The sequence below is a fragment of the Oncorhynchus keta genome, chromosome 12 (genome assembly GCF_023373465.1).
Source record: "Oncorhynchus keta strain PuntledgeMale-10-30-2019 chromosome 12, Oket_V2, whole genome shotgun sequence".
NCBI lineage: Eukaryota > Metazoa > Chordata > Actinopteri > Salmoniformes > Salmonidae > Oncorhynchus > Oncorhynchus keta.
The window spans coordinates 12,552,162-12,571,981 of NC_068432.1; the positions used below are offsets into that span (position 1 = coordinate 12,552,162).

A 19,820-nucleotide genomic window follows, 5' to 3' on the forward strand; every position below is an offset into this window, starting at 1 on the left:
TCAGTGCTCCAACTCCTTTCCGCCTCGAATTAGACCTTTTGCAAGTTTTTTATGGTAAGCCCTTTTGTTGGATTTTGTCATTGTTGTCGAGCTTCTTACTTTCCTTGGTTTGCTGTTGCGTGGAGGCGTACCTGAACTCACAACTCATGGAAACGTTATCATGTCATGCTTGTGCTCTTATACAAAAACATATACCTCTCTCAGTGTCCTGTAGATGTGTCTCATGTTCGAATGCTGTTCCAATCACATTTGAGTCCATTTTTGTTTCTTTGTTTTCACATAAAAAAACACTAAAGGTGCAATTCTATTTCAAATCTCTGAACCTGAAACATTGAATCAGTTTCACACTGTGTTACTTTACTATTGTGACTGTGGGTGGGAGACACACGCACGCGCACACACACACATGCACACGCACACGCACACGGCCACAGCCACTGCCCTCTCCTCCATATTCTCCCCTTGTGACTGTACAGTCCCTTAGATGAGGAAGACCGCACCTTGAATGAGCGCTAGCTGAAACTGGAGATGTACATGTGAAGGGTTGGCTTTCAACATTTCCTTTTTTTCTCTTCTGCTTCTTCTAACCATAGGCAGTCACGGGGCATTGGGATATTAACATACAATGCTGTTGTCTTTATTGTTTTAAGTAAAACTTGTCACTGAAGCCAGGTACTTATAATCATGGAAAGGTGAAGGAGATGAAAGACAGCTTGGTACATGTAGAGCCGGACGACTGTTTTTTTCTCCCTCTATTTCCACACAAAGTTCCTATGTTTTTCTGCTGCGAGAGTTGGGGAACTGTTCTGTGAGCTACCTGCCATCACAAAATCGAAGGACAATTTGTTTGTAGATATTTTTGGAAATTTATTTTATTTGATTTATCCTGTGGGAAAAGAGAGCAACTTTTATTCCAGGTATCTTTGAAAATTCTTATAATTTCTTTATGTTTGGTACAGTTTTCAAATTGCACATTATCCTAACTCTTAGTTTAAATATATATTATATTTCAAGCCAGTGATTGGAAAGTAGCGTGAAATGTGCCTTTTGAATGTCTCACCACAGTGATTTTGTATAACTATATTCAATCTGTAGTTAATCAAATAATATTTCAGTGGATGAAACAAGAATATAAATAATTGAGGGATTTCTAAAGTGGCATTGTAATTGGAAAATGACAAAATAATATCACAATTATAGCCAATTATAACTCTACAACCCTATGTTAGCATGAAAATGATGTTCTTTTTGTCAATAACTGATTCAAGATATGACTCTTCTGTCTTATTTGCTGCGTCTTAATGGGCAAAGAACAAGAAATATGCAATGCGGGGATGATGTTACCCATGGAAATGGACAAGGGGCAGATAGACCTGTCGACCGATGCAAAGAATCTGAATTTAAAGGGTTCAAAATTCCTCCTTTTTAGTGTGAGTGACCGTGAGAGAGAGTCAGAGTGTTATATTCCTGGTTATCTCGGACGTTCAGGGGTATTTTCATGGGGCAGAGGATCTTTCAGCTATTTCTCAGGGGCGCAGGGCAAAGAGGAGGGAGGGGAAGCACAGCCGACACAAAAGGCAACATTATTCCCCGGCGGATCTGCGCTACATCCCGTTATGAATGGAGTATTGAAAAATACAACATTGGGGACTAGATTATTTTTCATCCCTCATAACTGAACCATTTGTCCCAGGGTTTCGAGCGGTTTGTTAGCACGCTGTGCCCAATGGAACAGCCATGGTGCTGGGCTGCTCCGCATTCCTAATTGGACAGCACAATGACCTCTGGTTGCCTCTGCTCTCCACAACCTCCTCCCTCCTGCCTTTCATCTTTCAACTTAATGTCATGGCCTTTCATACATGCAATATGGCCGTCAATACAATTAAATAACACAGGGTAGAGGCTCCAAATGCATTGGCCAGGTTTAGTGTAGTTGAACAAGGTCAAGGTTAGCGGGTTTGTTAATCTGTTGATTGGTGCTGAAGGGTGTTAGAGGAGGATACTTGGCCTCGCTGACCTGTCAGTGTATTTACAGTGCATTACAGTATCTGCTATGGTAATATACAGTGTAGCTACACTATACTACAACATATGGGCATAATCCAACTGAACTGGACACATATCTACAGGAAGGTGAGCAGGTGAATTTGGTCTTGCCACCCTCCCCTTCTAGCTGCTGCTTACCCCCCTCTCCTCCTATTCTCCCAGGAGCCGAGAGGCGCCCCTGTGGTGTCATCGGCTGCCTAAGCGTTTCGGAGAGTTCCAGTGACAGATTGCAGGAAGCAGCGTTTAGGCCTGACGATCGGGACCACAGACAGCAGAAATGTCTTTTTGTTGGCCCCTGGGCTCGGAATGTCCACTATCTCCAGGGGCCAATATCATATTCTCCTTCTCCCCTCATCATCCGTCCCCAGTCCCCAAACTAACTAGTACACATTCCTCTGTAAGGTCAAAGAGGCTTTTGGTCCAATACAAAGACAAACAACCAACCCAAAAGTCTGATCAGACATAGGCAAAAGAAGCATTTTCCTCAAAAAAAGACGTTTGAAAATATTTCACATTTAGATTGCTTACCGCTTTATCAAACAATTATACAAACCAAACTTTTCTTCAGAATTCAGTGGATAAATATGAGCATGAGGATGTGATTTCAGGACAATAGTTGTATGCAATGAAAGAGTTTATTACTGGAGTCAGACCTATTTTGAAAAACAAACATCCCTCCAGGCAAGAGCTGTTTGTTGGCAAAATCAAGAGAAATCAAGCAGCAGCAGCAGTTTGCAATGTTTCTTGCTGCTCCCTATGAAACCAGATTCTTTGGTCACGTTTCTTTGTGCTTCCTAGTGTAGCAGGTGGTTCAGGGCAGGGTACCGGAGAAAGAAGCTGTTTATCAGTCTCTCAGTCCCAGCTTTGATGCACCCATACTGTCTACGCCTTCTAGACATACTGTATAACTACTGGCATCCCTTACTTACTGCCCTCTGTAGTACAGAATAGACTAATTTGAAAAGAAAATATAATGTTTGCCACTCTGTTGGTGTAGCGGTGGCACATGTCCACTCACTGCTACCTGGGTGATGCATGGCACTGGTATCCATTTTGTACCAGCATGCTCACCACAGGTCACAACAGTTTCTCTGTGCCCAGTGTTTTAGCAGCCAGCCAGTGTCCAGTGGGGTGGGGTGGGGTGGCAGTGTAGTAGGCAGCTAGGCAGCCATTTTGGCCTGGGGAAATGGGCCAGTCGGCTTCATGCTCCAGCAGGTCCTGGGGCACACTGGGAGTTGTTTTAGTGCCAATCAATCTGGAGTGGACACAGAGACACAGCATGGCGTGCCCACTCACACCTCTCCTCTCCATCACTGGAACACACACACACACACACACACACACACACACACACACACACACACACACACACACACACACACACACACACACACGGTTTCAGTTCAGTGCATGGTTTTTGGAAACTATTTATGTTCCAACTTCCAACCAATAAGCTTCACTTGCCTGATCCTATCATCGATACTAACTCCCCAATACTGTATAGTCATTTGTCTGCAGGGGGTTGCACTAGAAACAGCTATCCAACACTACGTTGGGAATACAATGATTATTGATTATGAGTAGTAGCAGTAGACTAGTGGTGGGCAGTGAGTACCAGTATTAGGGGTCCAGGACTGTTTCAGCAGTGAAGAGAAACAGAAAAAGGCAGGAAGGTAGGTAATGTGTGTGTGAGAGCAACAGAGAGACAGAGACAGAGACGGAGATAGAGAGTCCAGTGCACTGATTGGTTGTGTGTGTAAGTGTGTGTTCCACCAGGCACCCAGACTGATTGGAGCGTCAGTCAGACAGCGAGCCATGCGAGGGCAGCGCGTAGCAGATTGTGTGCGTAGACCATGTGGAGGCTGGACAGTGGTTGTCTGGCTGCTGTTGTCCCTGCTAGGTTCCCTACTACTGGTGGGCATCAGTGGGATTCTGCAGATCGGTGAGTGTACGTGTGCGTGCTATTTCACCACTGCTCATTTTGAATTGGGAGACTATCGTTTTTAAACCCCATAGTTGTCTGGGCTGTGTGTGTGGAGGGGGTTGGGGGGTGAGGGTGGAAAGGGGGGAGGGCTTTGGGGGGGGGTGAATTAACCAACATTACACCAGCTCAAGGAATGCTCCCTCCTTGCAGATAAATTGGTGGGTGAAATTAGTTTTGATATGTACTGCAAAGAGACAGATCTGTCATGATTTTCCTAGTCATGAGCTGAATAAGTCAGAACATTTACATGTGTATGTAACCTTTACAGAGCTAGAAAACCTGGTGTACCTGGGTGTACTTGGGACAGAGGAACAAGTCCCTGTAGGACTGCCTGCCTCTAGTAGCTGTTACCCAGTTAGGCTTTGAAGTACAAACATTCTGCTAGTTGTTCGGAACAGGGATACGGTCGGGGAGTGACTGAGTAGTTATTGATTATACTACTTTGGACTTTATGGATCGAACGGACCCCTTGCTAAAAATAGAACATGTTTACAAACTTCAAATATGCATTGGATTGCTGTGGTATCTAAGACATCTCTTTGTGCCCTGACATACTGCTCTTTATTTTCTGATTTCAAAAGATATGACCAATATCAGCAGACGAGCCATATCCAGTGAGTATATTTCCAAGTCAATCTCTTCTCGTTTTACTGACCCATCTTTTCTGAAATGCACGTAACGTTACTGTTTCCACCCCAGATTTCAGTCTTACGTCACTTATGAATACATATGACAAAAACAAAGAAACACCATATTCTAATACCAGGACGCTTTCAATAACTAACCCACATAGCGAACATAACATAACTGTTAACGTGTTTAGGGCCTTTAGTTTCAATGAGCCAGGTAGTCTTCAATGGGTGAATTTACCTATTTTTGGCATAATGTTTAGAAAGGTTCCTGTATTCTCTTTGTGAGGCAGGTAACCAGAAACCACAGTTTCAGTGGCTTTATACTTCCCCTATAAGACACAGTTGATGTCCTCAAACTTTATGGTCCCAAACATACAGACCAACAATTCCCAGTAAAGGAACCGGAGGAATAACACAGAGTATTTCCAGATTTCTCACAGTCATACCAATATAGCCAAGAGAATGAGGCTTAGATGTTTGTCAACACAGTACTACCCTATCAAATCTGTGTGGTTGCTAAATGATGGGAGAAGAGGTGTTCAATCATTATATCTGTATTGACTTTTATCAGATGTTTGGTTAATGCGTAGTCAAAGACATATAGTGCATTTAGAAAGTATTTAGAGCCCTTGACTTTTTCCAGTTTTTGTTACATTACAGCCTTATTCTATAATGGATTAAAAATGTATGTTTTTCCTCATCTATCAACACACAATAACCCATATTGACAAAGCGAGAAGAAAAAAAGGTTTATAGAGATTTTAGTAAATGTATAAAAAATAAAACACAGAAATACCTTATTTAAATAAGTATTCGGAACCTTTGCTATGAGGCTCGAAGTGGAGCTCAGGTGCATCCTGTTCCCATTGATCATCCTTGAGATGTTTCTACAACTTGATTGGAGTCCACCTGTGATAAATTCAACTGATTGAACAGGATTTGGAAAGGCACACATATATAAGGTCCCACAGTTGACAGTGCATGTCAGAGAAAAAAACCAAGACATGAGGTCGAAGGAATAGTCCGTAGAGCTCAGAGACAGGATTGTGCTGAGGGACAGATCTGGGGGAAGGGTACCAAATAATTTGGTAGCATTGAAGGTCATCAAGAACACAGTGGCCTCCATCATTCTTAAATTAAAGAAGTTGAGCAATCGGGGGAGAAGGGCCTTGGTCAGGGTGGTGACCAAGAACCCGATCGTCACTCTGACAGAGCTCTAGAGTTCCTCTGTGGAGATGGGAGAACCTTCCAGAAGGACAACCATATCTGCAGCACTCCACCAATCAGGCCTTTATGGTAGAGTGGCCAGAAGGAAGCCACTCCCCTGTAAAAGGCACATGACACCCGCTTGGAGTTTGACAAAAGACACCTAAAGGAATATGACCATGAGAAACATGATTCTCTGGTCTGATGAAACCAATATTTAACTATTTGGCCTGAATGTCAAGCATCACATCTGGAGGAAACATCCCAACCCCACCATGGTGACACATGATGGTGGCAGCCTCATGCTGTGGAGATGTTTTTCAGTGGCAGGGAATGGGAGACTAGTCAGGATCGAAGGAAAGATGAACAGAGGAAAGTACAGAGAGATCCTCAATGAAAACTTGCTCAAGAGCACTCAGGACCTCAGACTGGGGCGAAGGTTAACCTTCCAAAAGGACAACGACCCTAAGCACACAGCCAAGATAGGAGTGGTTTCGGGACAAGTTTTGAATGTCCCTGAGTGTCACAGCCAGAGTCCAGACCTGAACCCGATCGAACATTTCTGGAGAGACATGAAAATAGCTGTGCAGGGATGCTCCCCATCCAACCTGACAGAGCTTGAGAGGATCTGCAGAGAAGAATGAGAGAAACTCCCCAAATACAGGTGTGCCAAGCTTCTAGCGTCAAACCCAAGAAGACTTGAGGCTGACTGGAGTGCCCAGTTCCACATCCAACTCTACAGTGATTGTAACAAAATAAAACATTATTAAAAATAAAAGAGACAGTGGGTATTATTTTGGTAACTTTTATGTTTCCATTCTCAAAACGAAACCCCCCAAAGTTCACAAACTGGAACGTGTCAACCTTCAATACATATTTCTATGTTAGACTTCTTAGCTGGTTTAGCTACATGGTTTAAATAGGCTTCCTGCTGCGTTTTCAAGCTGCATCTCGAATTACAGGAAAATAGATATAGTAGATACAGAATACAGTAACTATGAAGGGCCAAGAACCTCCTTTCAACAAATCATTTGACCAAAGTCTCTCCCTCTTTCTCTCTCTCCTTCCTCCCTCTTTTCCAGCCAATAGCACGACGACGATGACTGCCATGAAGACAACGCATTCTCAAGGTTGGCAATGCGCTGCTGGGCTCCCGCCAACTCTCACCACATCCACCACACCTTCTGTCTGTCTGAAGTACCCATGTTCAACAAATACATGTCCACATCCAACTCATGAATAAAAGACTATCAAACGTAACTTGGGAAGGAGGGAGGGAAAATTAAGGAAAAGGAGAGAGCGAGAGATAGATCAGTGCCCCAGGGACACTACAACAAGGTCACTTCCCTTTGCTCTCAATTTACCTAATCCCCCGGAATGACTTATTCTGCTACAGTGTGTGCTTCATCTCCCCTCTCTCTCTCTCTCTCTCTCTCTGTCTCTGTCTCTTTCTGTCTCTCTCTCCCTCTCTCTCTCACTCTCTCTCCCTCTCTCTCTAACTCTCTCTCCCTCTCCCTCTCCCTCTCTCTCTCTCTCTCTCTCTCTCTCTCTCTCTCTCTCTCTCTCTCTCTGTCTCTGTCTCTTTCTGTCTCTCTCTCCCTCTCCCTCTCTCTCTCTCTCTCTCTCTCTCTCTCTCTCTCTCTCTCTCTCTCTCTCTCTCTCTCTCTGTCTCTGTCTCTTTCTGTCTCTCTCTCCCTCTCTCTCTCTCTCTCTCTCTCTCTCTGTCTCTGTCTCTTTCTGTCTCTCTCTCTCCCTCTCCCTCTCCCTCTCTCTCTCTCTCTCTCTCTCTGTCTCTGTCTCTTTCTGTCTCTCTCTCTCTCCCTCTCCCCCTCTCTCTCTCTCTCTCTGTCTCTTTCTGTCTCTCTCTCCCTCTCCCTCTCCTCTCTCTCTCTCTCTCTCTCTCTGTCTCTTTCTGTCTCTCTCTCCCTCTCCCTCTCACTCTCTCTCTGTCTCTGTCTCTGTCTCTTTCTGTCTCTCTCTCCCTCTCTCTCTCACTCTCTCTCCCTCTCTCTCTCTCTCTCTCTCTCTCTCTCTCTCTCTCTCTCTCTCTCTCTCTCTCTCTCTCTCTCCTCTCTCTCTCTCACTCTCCTTCTCTCTCTCTCTCTCTCTCTCTCTCTCTCTCTCTCTCTCTCTCTCTCTCTCTCTCCCTCTCTCCCTCTCTCACTCTCTCTCTGTCTCTGTCTCTGTCTCTTTCTGTCTCTCTCTCCCTCTCTCTCTCACTCTCTCTCCCTCTCCCTCTCTCTCTCTCTCTCTCTCTCTCTCTCTCTCTCTCTCTCTCTCCTCTCTCCTCCCTCTCTCTCCCTCTCTCTCTCACTCTCCTTCTCTCTCTCTCTCTCTCTCTCTCTATCTCTCTCTCTCCATCTCTCCCTCTCTCTCTCGTGGCTTGTTTAGTCTTATTTTGTTCCTTAAATTGGAAGGTGGAAGGGATTACACAAGCTATTCTAAACGGATTCTTGTCACTATTAACTATCATTATATGATAGTGATATTTCCAGACAATAACACACAGTATACTGTCCCACAGACAGTAGGCTTTTTATGTGCTTGCACAGACTTTTGTTCTATGTTGTGTGGCACATGTAGAATACAAAAAGAGTGGCTAGCGTGTAGTCAAAGTGAGTAAAAGGACAAGGTTTGAATGAACTTAAATGAGATCTAGAAACCAGCCTCCTGACAGGATAATATGACAACATCACACACTTACAGTAACATTCATGACATCAGCATCGGAGTGGGAGAGAGCAGGGAGGTCAGCTGTCCTGATTGCTGATTCCTCAGTGAATCCTCTGACCATGTTGTATTTTGCTCTCCCCCTCTTCAGTGCGTCTGGTAATATTATTTTGTATCTCGCTGCCTGTGTATCTTTGGATCTCTCTTCCATCTCCTCTCCAGTGCGTCTGGTGAACGGGCGTAACAGGTGTGAGGGGCGTGTGGAGGTTTGGCACAACGGGACATGGGGTACAGTGTGTGATGACGACTGGGACATGGTAGATGCCAACGTGGTGTGTCGGCAGTTGGACTGTGGTCTGGCCATGGCGGTGGGCAGCATCTCAGAGTATGGCCAGGGCTCAGGGCCCGTCCTGCTGGACAATGTAGACTGCAAAGGAGGGGAGACAGACCTGGGACAGTGTGGAAGTCTGGGCTGGGGCATCCACAACTGTTACCACTATGAGGACGTGTCTGTCACATGCAAAGGTAGGGCCCATAGAGAGATATATAAAAATCTAGTCTATAACTGTTCTAATTCCTTTTCTATAGGTAGGGTCTTTACAATTTATAAGGATCTCTAAGATCTCTAAGAGGGACATATCTCTGGTGACTGATACAATAACCTATTTTCACTAATAAAAACATAATTTTTCACTCCTTTTTTCCCCTCGTCTCTCCTCAGATACATCAGTGCTGGAGTCACGGGGCATGGGCGAGCCCACCACTCCCTCTAGGAGAAACTCAGGGTTAAGTAAGTGACCATTTCATTTATTTCTCTCTAATTTCAGTCAAACACACACACAAAATAAGTAAACAAAATTGATTCAAGAAGGGTTTATTTTATTCAGTTAATAGGTTTAATAAAGGGCCAATCTGCAGTTGCTACATCCATTTTTATTCTTGAAGAATATTACTTCAAAATGGAAACAAACACCGTATAGCCTCAAAACATGTTCAAAGGTCCAATGCAGCTGTTTTTATCTCAATATCAAATCATTTCTGGGTCACATTTAAGTACCTTACTCTTAATGTTTTCAATGAAAATGGTAAAAAATATATATTTTTTAAAATTAGCTTCTTAGCAAAGAGCAATTTCTCAATCAAGAATTTAGCTAGGACTGTCTGAGAGTCGTCTGAGCGGGGAGGGTAAAACTGAAAACTAGCTGTTATTGGCACAGAGGTTTGAAACTATTTGTCTTTCTCGTTGGTCTATTAACTAATTTACCGCCTGGTGATGTTACCAGTCAGGCCAAAACTCCATCGCAGCAAAACAGGCGTGAAATTTCAGGCAGTCTTTTCAAACAGCGCTTGCGTATGAAGGGCATTATCATCATTTTCACAATTTCTGTGTTATTCCAACCTCGTAGTGTTTAAATATATAAAACATAGGAACATCCTGTTTTTGCCCGCACAGGGCCTTAAAACTATAATTTTGCTATCTATGGATTTGAGAGTGGTTATACTTCTCCAGCCCTATCCCTTAGCCTTTTACCAAAACAGTGGCAGGGAGGACACTTTGGTATTGTTTCAACTTTTCAATTTTCGTGATGTTGTCAGCCAACCCGTCTACAAACACTGTCACAGAGGGACAGAAAATGAACTGAAGAAGAATGAACACATGCTCAACAGAGAGTGCTTATTCAATGTGTTGTATAAAGACAACATCTGCACACAAGATCTCAATAAATCTAGCCAGGAATCCAAGCTAAATAGTGAAACAGAGAGATATTCAGTTTGAAGGATCTTATGCCATTGTGTACTGTATGTCAGAATGAAGCCAGGCTTAGACTGAGAAGATGTATGGAATGGTGATGAATCCCTCCCCTCCACTATATTTTAGGAGATGGTACAATCCGGTTAGTTGGTGGTGTGGACTACTGCCAGGGACGGGTGGAGGTCTACTACCGTGGCAGCTGGGGGACGGTGTGTGATGACGACTGGGGTATGAGAGACGCAGGGGTGGTGTGCCAGCAGATATACTGTGGCCATGCCGTTTCCTCCACCACCAACGCCTATTTTGGCTACGGGACAGGCCTGATTCTACTGGACAACGTCAACTGTAATGGCTACGAGAACCAGCTGAGTAAGTGCTACAGCCTGGGCTGGGGGATACACAACTGTGGACATCATGAGGACGCTGGGGTTATCTGTTCAGGTGAGAAGCTTTTTCTTATTCTCTCTGTCTCTTTTTCTCTCTCTCTCTCACTGTCACTCTCGCTCTCTCTTTCTTAAATTCATGTTGCTAATTGCTTTTACACTATTTTTAATATCTGCTATTCATGTCTGTTTTATCTGTGCAGGCTCAGGATCCACTACCGTTCCTCCTATGAACACTGAAACCATGGGCATGGGAAGGGGATTCTTTCAGACTGCCAGCACTGCAGGTAATTGTTGAAGTCATTTCCGATTTCATGTACTGCAGTACTACAATAGCAATAACAGCTGCAGTGTAGGCCCTCATCAGACCCATATCATCAGGCCACACTGTTGCACCTCTATCCTATGAGCAACAGACGGTGCTGTTTCCCCTGTAGGTTTCTCTGTCTAAAATCTGTGACTCAGCAGCGCCACTCAATCAATGGTGGTAGTGGAGCAAGTAAATCATGTCACCCCACCCACTCTCCTCCCAGTCTCTCCTCCCAGTCTCTCCTCCCAGTCTCTCCTCCCAGTCTCTCCTCCCAGTCTCTCCTCCCAGTCTCTCCTCCCAGTCTCTCCTCCCAGTCTCTCATCTCAGTCGATGGAAAACCCTCTGCTGTGTACTGTAGGCATCAGCTTGCATATGTGTAAACTGACTCATCATTCTGATTCTAATGCATTTCTCCTATTATTCTAGTAACCGACCAAACAGAATTAGTCACCGAAGCAACTACGGCTGTGACAACGGTTGCTATGACAACAAGAGGTAATGATGTTGCACCCCCATGTGATAATTGTAAACTCCCACTAATGCACTCTGAACTCATATTTCAGTTATTGTAATATTGGCTGATTATTCACAAATATTAAATTGTGCAACAGGGGGGCACAGTGCCACCATTTTCGATGAACCTCTCCATGAAGAATGTTCTCCTCATCTCCTCATACCCCTCTGTCTCTCCTTCTCCTCCTCCAGAGCGGCCCACCATCCGCGTGGTGAATGGTAACAGCAGCTGCCAGGGCCGTGTGGAGGTGTTCCACAACAACCAGTGGGGCACGGTGTGTGACGATGACTGGGATCTGCCCAATGCCCAAGTGGTGTGTAGGCATCTGGGCTGTGGCCCTGCCATCTCTGCCAAGGCCCTGGCCTACTTCGGCTACGGCTCGGGCCCCATCTTGCTGGACAATGTGGACTGTAGGGGCAGTGAAGGGGAGCTGTCAGATTGTTTCCACCTGGGCTGGGGACAGCACAACTGTGGACATCATGAAGACGCTGGAGTCATCTGTACACGTAAGACCGACTGGAACTGTGGCAATATAACGGTTGCCCGATGCGAATCAGAAATGTATATGTTGATCTGCTGCAGGCAGTACTGCTGCAGTGGTGGCTTGTTAAGACTGAGACAGCTAGGCACATAGTCATGTAAATACACACTCACACACACGCACTCAAATGAACACACACAAAACTCCTCTGTCGCTTTCGCTCACAGTTACTCACACAGTCACCCCATAGTCACCATCCCCACAGTCATCCATCTCTCCTCTTCCCTGCTGAGCTGGTGCATTTAACTGTGTGAGTGTTGGTCTCTGAGGAGCAAGCGCCCGCCCAGATGGTCCAAAGGGCATCAAATCAAATCAAATGTATTGATCACACACATATTTAGCAGATGTTAGCAGATGTTATGAGGCGAAATGCTCGCGTTCCTAGCTCCCACAGTGCAGTAGTATCTAACAATTCACAACAATACACACATCTAAAAGTAAAAGAATGGAATTAAGAAATATATAAATATTAGGACGAGCAACGTCGGAGTGGCATTGGCTAAATACAGTAAAATAAAAAACAGTATATACATATGAGATGAGTAAAGCAGTATGTAAACATAATTAAAGTGACTAGTGTTCCATTATTAAAGTGGCCAGTGATTGCATGTCTATGTATACTGTATAGGGCAGCAGCCTCTAACGTGCAGGGTTGAATAGCTGGGTGGCATGAAATATAGAGTGGAGAAGTCAGGAGTCATTAGCTTCACTGGCAGCCTGCAGGCTAAACCTCCATTCTTTAAGGACAAATAAGACAAACAGTAGAGAAAGAAAGAATGAAAGAGACAAAGACTTCATTCCTGTTACTCAGGTCTACATCAAATCATGGTTAGTAGAGCAGACTAGGTGAACAAGTGAACCTTTGAATTCTGAGTGAGATGATAAGGGAATCACTAAGTTCACGTCTGGAGCAGTATTCTTCTGATATATCTGATTAACTGATCACATGATTAACTCAGTACAATGTTTTGAGTGCTCCAGCCTGTTCTGATAGGACTGTATCAACAGTTGTTCTCAAGTAGATGACCACTCCCTTGGGAAACATACACAGCAGATTAAAGTCTCATACTGTCTTCCCCTCCTTCTTCTTCTCCAGCCTTTCAGCTTGTGGGACCTGGAAATGACTTCGGGATGACAGAGAGAACGCCCACCACTAGACCACCAAGTGAAGGTGAGTCTTGTACCTGTTGAGGTTTAGCTACATGTTCTGGGTTTCACGGTATCCAAAGGTCAACACACCTTCCCAGTATCACTTGTCAGAGGCAGTCTTATGTAATGCATCATACTTCAATCATGTCTTAGGATCAGGTATGTGATATGTGTCTCTAGTGTTTAATGTTTATTTGCTCCAGTATATGTGACTGTTTCTACCCTGTCTCTCCCTCTAGGCTTGGCGAGGTTGGTGGGCGGGCAGCACCGCTGCGAGGGCCGGGTGGAGATGTTCTCAGGGGCGGAATGGGGTACGGTGTGCGACGATGCCTGGGACATGCCTGATGCCCAGGTGGTGTGTCGCCAGCTGGGCTGTGGGGAGGCTGCTACGGCCCGTGTGGAGGCCTTCTTTGGGCCCGGCAGCGGCACCATCCTCCTGGACAATCTGAAGTGCAGCGGCTCTGAGGCCTCGCTCCAGCAGTGCTCCCACATATCCTGGGAAGTGCACAACTGTGACCACTCTGAAGACGCCGGCGTCACCTGCTCACTGTCGTGATTCCAGCAGTGATTCGCCGCCATGGAGCCGCCAAACTCCTCCCAACTCCACTGCCAACTAATAGGACGGGCGCCATGGGTAGCACAACCCGGGACTTGTAAACATTATGTAAATAACAGCTCATCCCAATGCCAAACATAAGGAAGACTACAACAACAACAAACAAACAAGCAAAGAAACTAACATATGATGATATATGATTAAATATTATAATAATCTATTCCTATTAAGCACTTTATAAATATATATAAATATATATGATATAAAATAACGCTGTACACATTTTTTTTATATTTGATAAACAGTGGAAACCAACGTTTTAAACCGACTCTCTGTCTCTCTGGCTCTTTTTTTGTTGTCAAGATACTAAAATAGAGGTCCTCTCACGAACCCTCTTCTCACTAGCCGCACACACAGCCATAGTGTACTGTACCAGGGCATGGTGCTCAACAACAACAACAACAACAACAGCAGCAATCCAGGCCCACAATACCAAAGCCAAACTAATAGAAATAGACTCTATAGAGACTATAGACTATCTATAGAAAAGACTATGTATTTCTATGGCCAAATCTATTTGTTTGAACATAGGCAGAAAGATGGACAGTACATGTACATGACACTGTAGTGCTCTTAGCACATGCTTCCGAATCTGATACGCTTTTTAATGTATTATTCCTGAGCAGAGGTGGATGTATATCTGAAATCTTCCAAAGCCCCAGTATTTTGGTTATTTTTCTGAAATATCTGTTATATTTGACACCTTTATTGTGTAAATAATCACCCTAGCTAGCTTGTGTTCTATTTTTTCCTCTCTTATGAAACTCTCTTATGACCCATTATTTTCTGTCTGACTTGTGTATTTTGATGTCTGGTTTTGGAAAAGGCTAGCTTGTCTTCACTGTCACTCACTCTCTCTCTCTCTCTCTCTCTCTCTCTCTCTCTCTCTCTCTCTCTCTCTCTCTCTCTCTCTCTCTCTCTGTCTCTGTCTCTGTCTCTGTCTCTGTCTCTGTCTCTGTCTCTGTCTCTGTCTCTGTCTCTCTCTCTCTCTCTCTCTCTCTCTCTCTCTCTCTCTCTCTGTCTCTCTCTCCGTCTCTCTCTCCGTCTCTCTCTCTCTCTCTCTCTCTCTGTCTCTCTCTCTGTCTCTCTCTCTCTCTCTCTCTCTCTCTCTCTCTCTCTCTCTCTCTCTCTCTCTCTCTCTCTCTCTCTCTCTCTCTCTGTCAGACAGTGCTATTTCAGGTGGAGTATGGCATATGATCTAAGCCTTTGCTACATCCTTAATTATCTGCTCGTGCCTCTTCATTCGTATTTTGTATCAGACATTTCGCACTACAAGGTGTACATTTCATTTCAGTATGTAAGGATGTGCATCTGTGTCTGTGAGTTAATATTTGTGTGTCTGGCAGGTGAGTCAGATCTACTGTACTGTTTGTGAATGTGTGCGTACAGTATATACAGTCAGTGACATGTACACTGATTGTGGAATTATTACAATATGGCAGTAGTCAGATTGCTCAAATCTGTCACTGCAATGATTAAATCTGAATCTGAAAAAGTCAAAATGGGGAATGAATGATTGGGAAATGTTACTTTAATAACACCATAAATGGGGTTGAGTGGGAGGGCACAAGAATAGGTTAGCCTTCATCAGAAACGATAGTTAGCTTCTTGCCATGAGTGGCTCAACGATTCTCAGGTTTAACGAAATGCCTCAACTATATGGGGTCAGGAAATTAATCTGAATGAATTGAGGTGTTAGGCTCACCAAGCTATTCCAGAGTCTGTATGGCATGGTGCGAAATTGGTGCCAAATGTTATGTACAGTCGCTAGTGAAAGTCTACATACCCCTTGTACAGTCTTCCCATTTGCTGCCTTAAAGTTTCATCTCAAAGGGGAATTCATTGGATTTTTTCCTAGACAACCTACTCCACATTTTCAAAGTTAAAGAAAAAATACAGAACATTTTCAAAATGAGTTTTTTAAGGATTAAACGAGGTTGTCTTGATTACATACAGTATGTATACACACCCCAGAGTTAACACTTGGTGGAACCACCTTTAGCAGCCATTAAAGCTGTGAACAATTTTGGATAAGATTCTACCAACTTTGCAAAACTCTTAGGGCAACATTAACCCATTGAAAAAATCAAAATTGCTCAAGCTCAGTACATTTGCTTTGGAGTCGTTGATGGACAGCTACAGTAATAGTCAAACCTTGTCTCTGAATTTAAAGCACATTTAAGTCAGGACTGAGGCTGGACCACTCGGGAACACTCAACACCTGTTAGAAAGCCATTCTGGTTTGCCTTTGACTTTAAACATTCCAGGGTTAGGAATTCAGAAGACTGAGACAGGTTTTCCTCCAACTTTTTACCTGGTCTTTGCTCCTTTCAGATTTCAGATTTTGTTTGATCCTAACCAACTCCTCAGTTCCTGCCAGTGACTAGCATATCCACAACATGATGCTGTCACCACATTACTTGAAAATACAGAGGGGTTCATTCTGTGTTGTGTTATATTGGATTTGACCCAAGCATGTCGTTTTTATTTACTGGTAGGCAAAAAAGTTAATTTCTTTACCATGTTGAGTGTTCCTGAATGGTCCAGTGTCAGTACTGCTTGAAAATTAGAGACAAGGTTAGAATATTGCTGTCCATCAATGACTCAAGACCAAATTTACTGAGCTTGAACGATTTTGACAAAAAACAATGGATATTGTCAGACCCCTTGACCTTTTCCACATTTTGTTACGTTACAGCCTTATTCTAAAATGGATTTCAAAAATATATAATCCTCAGCAATCTACACACCCCATAAGCGAAAACAGTTTTTTGAAATCTTAGCAAATGTATTAAATAACTAAGACAGAAATACCTTATTTACGTAAGTATATAGACCCTTTGCTATGAGACTCTATAGACAGGCACAGATCTGTATATATCTCACAGTTGACAGTGCATGTCAGAGAAAAAACCAAGACATGAGGTTGAAGGAATAGTCCGTAGAGCTCCGAGACAGGATTGTGTTGAGGGACAGATCTGGGGGAAGGGTACCAAAACATTTCTGCAGCGTTGAATGTCCCCAAAGAACACAGTGGCCTCCATCATTCTTAAATGTAAGAAGTTTGGAACCACCAAGACTCTTCCTAGAGCTGGCCAACCGGCCAAACTGAGCAATCGGGGGACAAGGGCCTTGGTCAGGGAGGTATCCAAGAACATGATGGTCACTCTGACAGGGCTCTAGAGTTCCTCTGTGGAGATGGGAGAAACTTCCAGAAGGACAACCATCTCTGCAGCACTCCACCAAACAGGCCTTTATGGTCAATTGGCAACTCCTCAGAAAAAGGCACATGACAGCCCACTTGGAGTTTGCCAAAAGACACCTTAAAACTCCCAGACCATGAAAAACATGATGAAAAACCAAGATCGAACTGTTTGGTCTGAATGCCAAGCGTCACATCTGGATGAATGGGGTAAAGTACAGAGAGATCCTTGATGAAAACTTTCTCCAGAGTATTCAGGACCTCAGACTGGGGCGAAAGTTCACTTTCCAACAGGATAATGACCATAAACACACAGACAAAACAACGTAGGAGTGGCTTCGGGAAAAGTCTCTGAATATCCTTGAGTGACCCAGCAAGAGCCCGGACTTGAACCTGATCAAACTTCTCTGGAGAGACCTGAAAATTGCTGTGCAGCAACACTCCCCATCCAACCTGACAGAGAGGACCTGCAGAGAAGAATGGGAGAAACTCCCCAAATACGGGTGTGCCAAGAAGATTTGATGCTGTAATCGCTGCCGAAGCTGCTCCAACAAAGTACTGAATGAAGGGTCTGCAAACGTTATTGATGTTTTTCATATGTAATAAATTTGCAAAAAATTCTAAAAACGTGTTTTTTCTTCGTCATTATGGGGTATTGTGTTTAGATTCATGAGAAAAAAAACAAGACATTTAGTCAATTTTAGAATAAGGCTATAATTTAACAAAATGTGGAAGAAGTCAAGGGGTCGGAACACTTTCCGAAGGCACTGTATGTTGCCGAAGAGTTGAAGACATACGCATATTTTTTTTGTATTTTTATTTTTATACAGATTTTTTTTAAACAGTTTAATTCATTTAGGAAACGTGGAGTTGGTTGTGTACATAGGTAGAAAAAAAATCTAATTTAATACATTTTTTTATTCAATTTTAAGACGGAAAATTGTGAAGACTGTGCAAGGGGTGTCTAGACTTTCATTAAAACAGTTTAAAAAAAGATCAGTAAAGATAAGAGGATCCTGTAGATCTTCCTCCCCCCCTCATTTGTGAACCTGTGAGCAGAATAGTGGTGTTTATACAGCTAAACCACTGACTGCTATGTTAAAGTGAAGAGATGTTACTGTGAGGTGGTCTTTATGATATATTTAACTGAGAATAAAGCATGCTATGTGTCACTCTGATGCTACTTCAGCAATGTCAGTGCGCAAAAATGTGTACAAATAAAATGTTATAATAATCATCCTCATTATAACGACATTTTGCCATGTCTCCTAAAATGGCGCCGAACTGTATGCCTGCTGTCTTGCGAGTGCGACCCAACTTTGCTATTTTGTGATTCTTTTGACGTTTTTTGTTGTTTCGCAAAATGTGTTCGCTATCACTCTATCAGATTGGCAGTTACCTCAATTCTGGCTTCAACTTCGAATTTGAATCATCTGCCCTGGCCTCTTTGTGTAATTCTGAAGCAATGTTTGGGCTATCCAAGAGGAAACACCAGCGAAAAAGAGGCAGGAGAGGGGAGCCCTGGCGATATTAAGGCAAAAGGAAGAACGGCCACCTTTTCCCTCCATTCTATTGGCTAATGTACTGTCTCTTGATAATAATAAGAATGACCTCCGATCGTGGATTTGCGATCAACAGGACACTCTTAACTGCAGTATTCTCAGCTTTTCTGAAACATGACTTTTGGGCAACTCGATGGATTCTTCATTCACCGAGTAGACAGGACATTGGATTTATGGGAAATAGAGAGGGGGAAGGGTTTGCCTTTTCATCAACAGAAAATTGTATGCTGACTCAAGCGCAGTGGAAGTCTCGACCCATTGTTCACCCATGTTGGAGTACCTGAGGGTCAAATGTCGACCCTTCTATCTCCCAAGATAGTTTTCAGCTGTTATCTTGATTGCTGCATATTTTCCACCTATTTTTCAGAAAAATAATAAGCTGGCACTTAACGAACAGTTTGAGGCTATAAACAAGAAGGAAGACATGCACCAAGAGGCAGGTTTCCTTGTTGCCGGTGAGTTTAATTTTGTGTCATTTAGACATGTAATGCCCAACTTCTATCAACACGTCTCCTCCGTCACTAGGGCCGATAAAGTCCTGCTACTCTACCCACAAGCAAGCATACAAGGATGCATTAAAATTTGTACAAATAAAATGTTCTGATTTGCAGAAGGTTGAGGATGTGGGAGGGGCATCCTCAACCTTCTGCAAATCAGAACATTTTATTTGTACAAATTTTAATGCACTGACAATGCTGAAGCAGCTTCAGAGTGACACATAGTGTTCTTTATTCCCACACTGCCCTTACCCACCTAGATAAGAGGAATACCTATGTGAGAATGCTGTTAATTGACTACAGCTCAGCGTTCAACACCATTGTCCCCTCTAAACTTGTCACCAAGCTTGGGACCCTGGAACTGAATACCTCCCTCTGCAACTGGATTCTGGACTTCCTGACGGGTCAACCCCAGGTGGTGAGGGTAGGCAACATCACCTCTGCCATGCTGACCCATAACAACGGGGCCCCACAGAACTGTGTGCTTAGTCCCCTCCTGTACTCCCTGTTCACCCACCACTGCGTGGCCACATACAACTCCAACACCATCATCAAGTTTCCGGACGACATGACGGCAGTCTACAGGTAGGAGGACAGTGTTGTGGCAGTGTGGTGGCAGGACAATAATCTCTCCCTCAACGTCAGTAAGACCAAAGATCTGATCATGAATTCCACATCGAAAGTGGGGCTGCAGTGAAGCAGCTCGCAAACTTCATGTTCCTCTGTGTCAAAATCACTAAGGACTTAAAATGGTC

General features: G+C 43.8%; 1 protein-coding gene across 3 annotated transcripts; it reads left to right on the plus strand.

Annotated features, from left to right (window-relative positions):
• Nucleotides 1-507: 507 nt before the first annotated feature.
• LOC118391008 (scavenger receptor cysteine-rich domain-containing group B protein) lies at nucleotides 508-14,073 on the plus strand. 3 transcript variants are annotated; one of them, XM_035781910.2, is made up of 12 exons: nucleotides 508-917; nucleotides 3,808-3,994; nucleotides 4,612-4,644; nucleotides 6,951-6,998; nucleotides 8,761-9,063; nucleotides 9,260-9,328; nucleotides 10,418-10,732; nucleotides 10,878-10,961; nucleotides 11,411-11,479; nucleotides 11,690-12,004; nucleotides 13,136-13,210; nucleotides 13,428-14,073. In XM_035781910.2, the coding sequence occupies exons 2-12, from the start codon at nucleotides 3,862-3,864 to the stop codon at nucleotides 13,742-13,744; spliced, it is 1,761 nt and encodes a 586-aa protein (XP_035637803.2). In that variant the 5' UTR covers nucleotides 508-917; nucleotides 3,808-3,861; the 3' UTR covers nucleotides 13,745-14,073. The 3 variants fall into 3 exon arrangements, with proteins under 3 accessions (XP_035637803.2, XP_035637804.2, XP_052313709.1); XM_035781911.2 differs by having other exon boundaries at nucleotides 510-917; nucleotides 3,808-3,988; XM_052457749.1 differs by lacking the exon at nucleotides 508-917 and having other exon boundaries at nucleotides 3,610-3,994.
• Nucleotides 14,074-19,820: the final 5,747 nt, after the last annotated feature.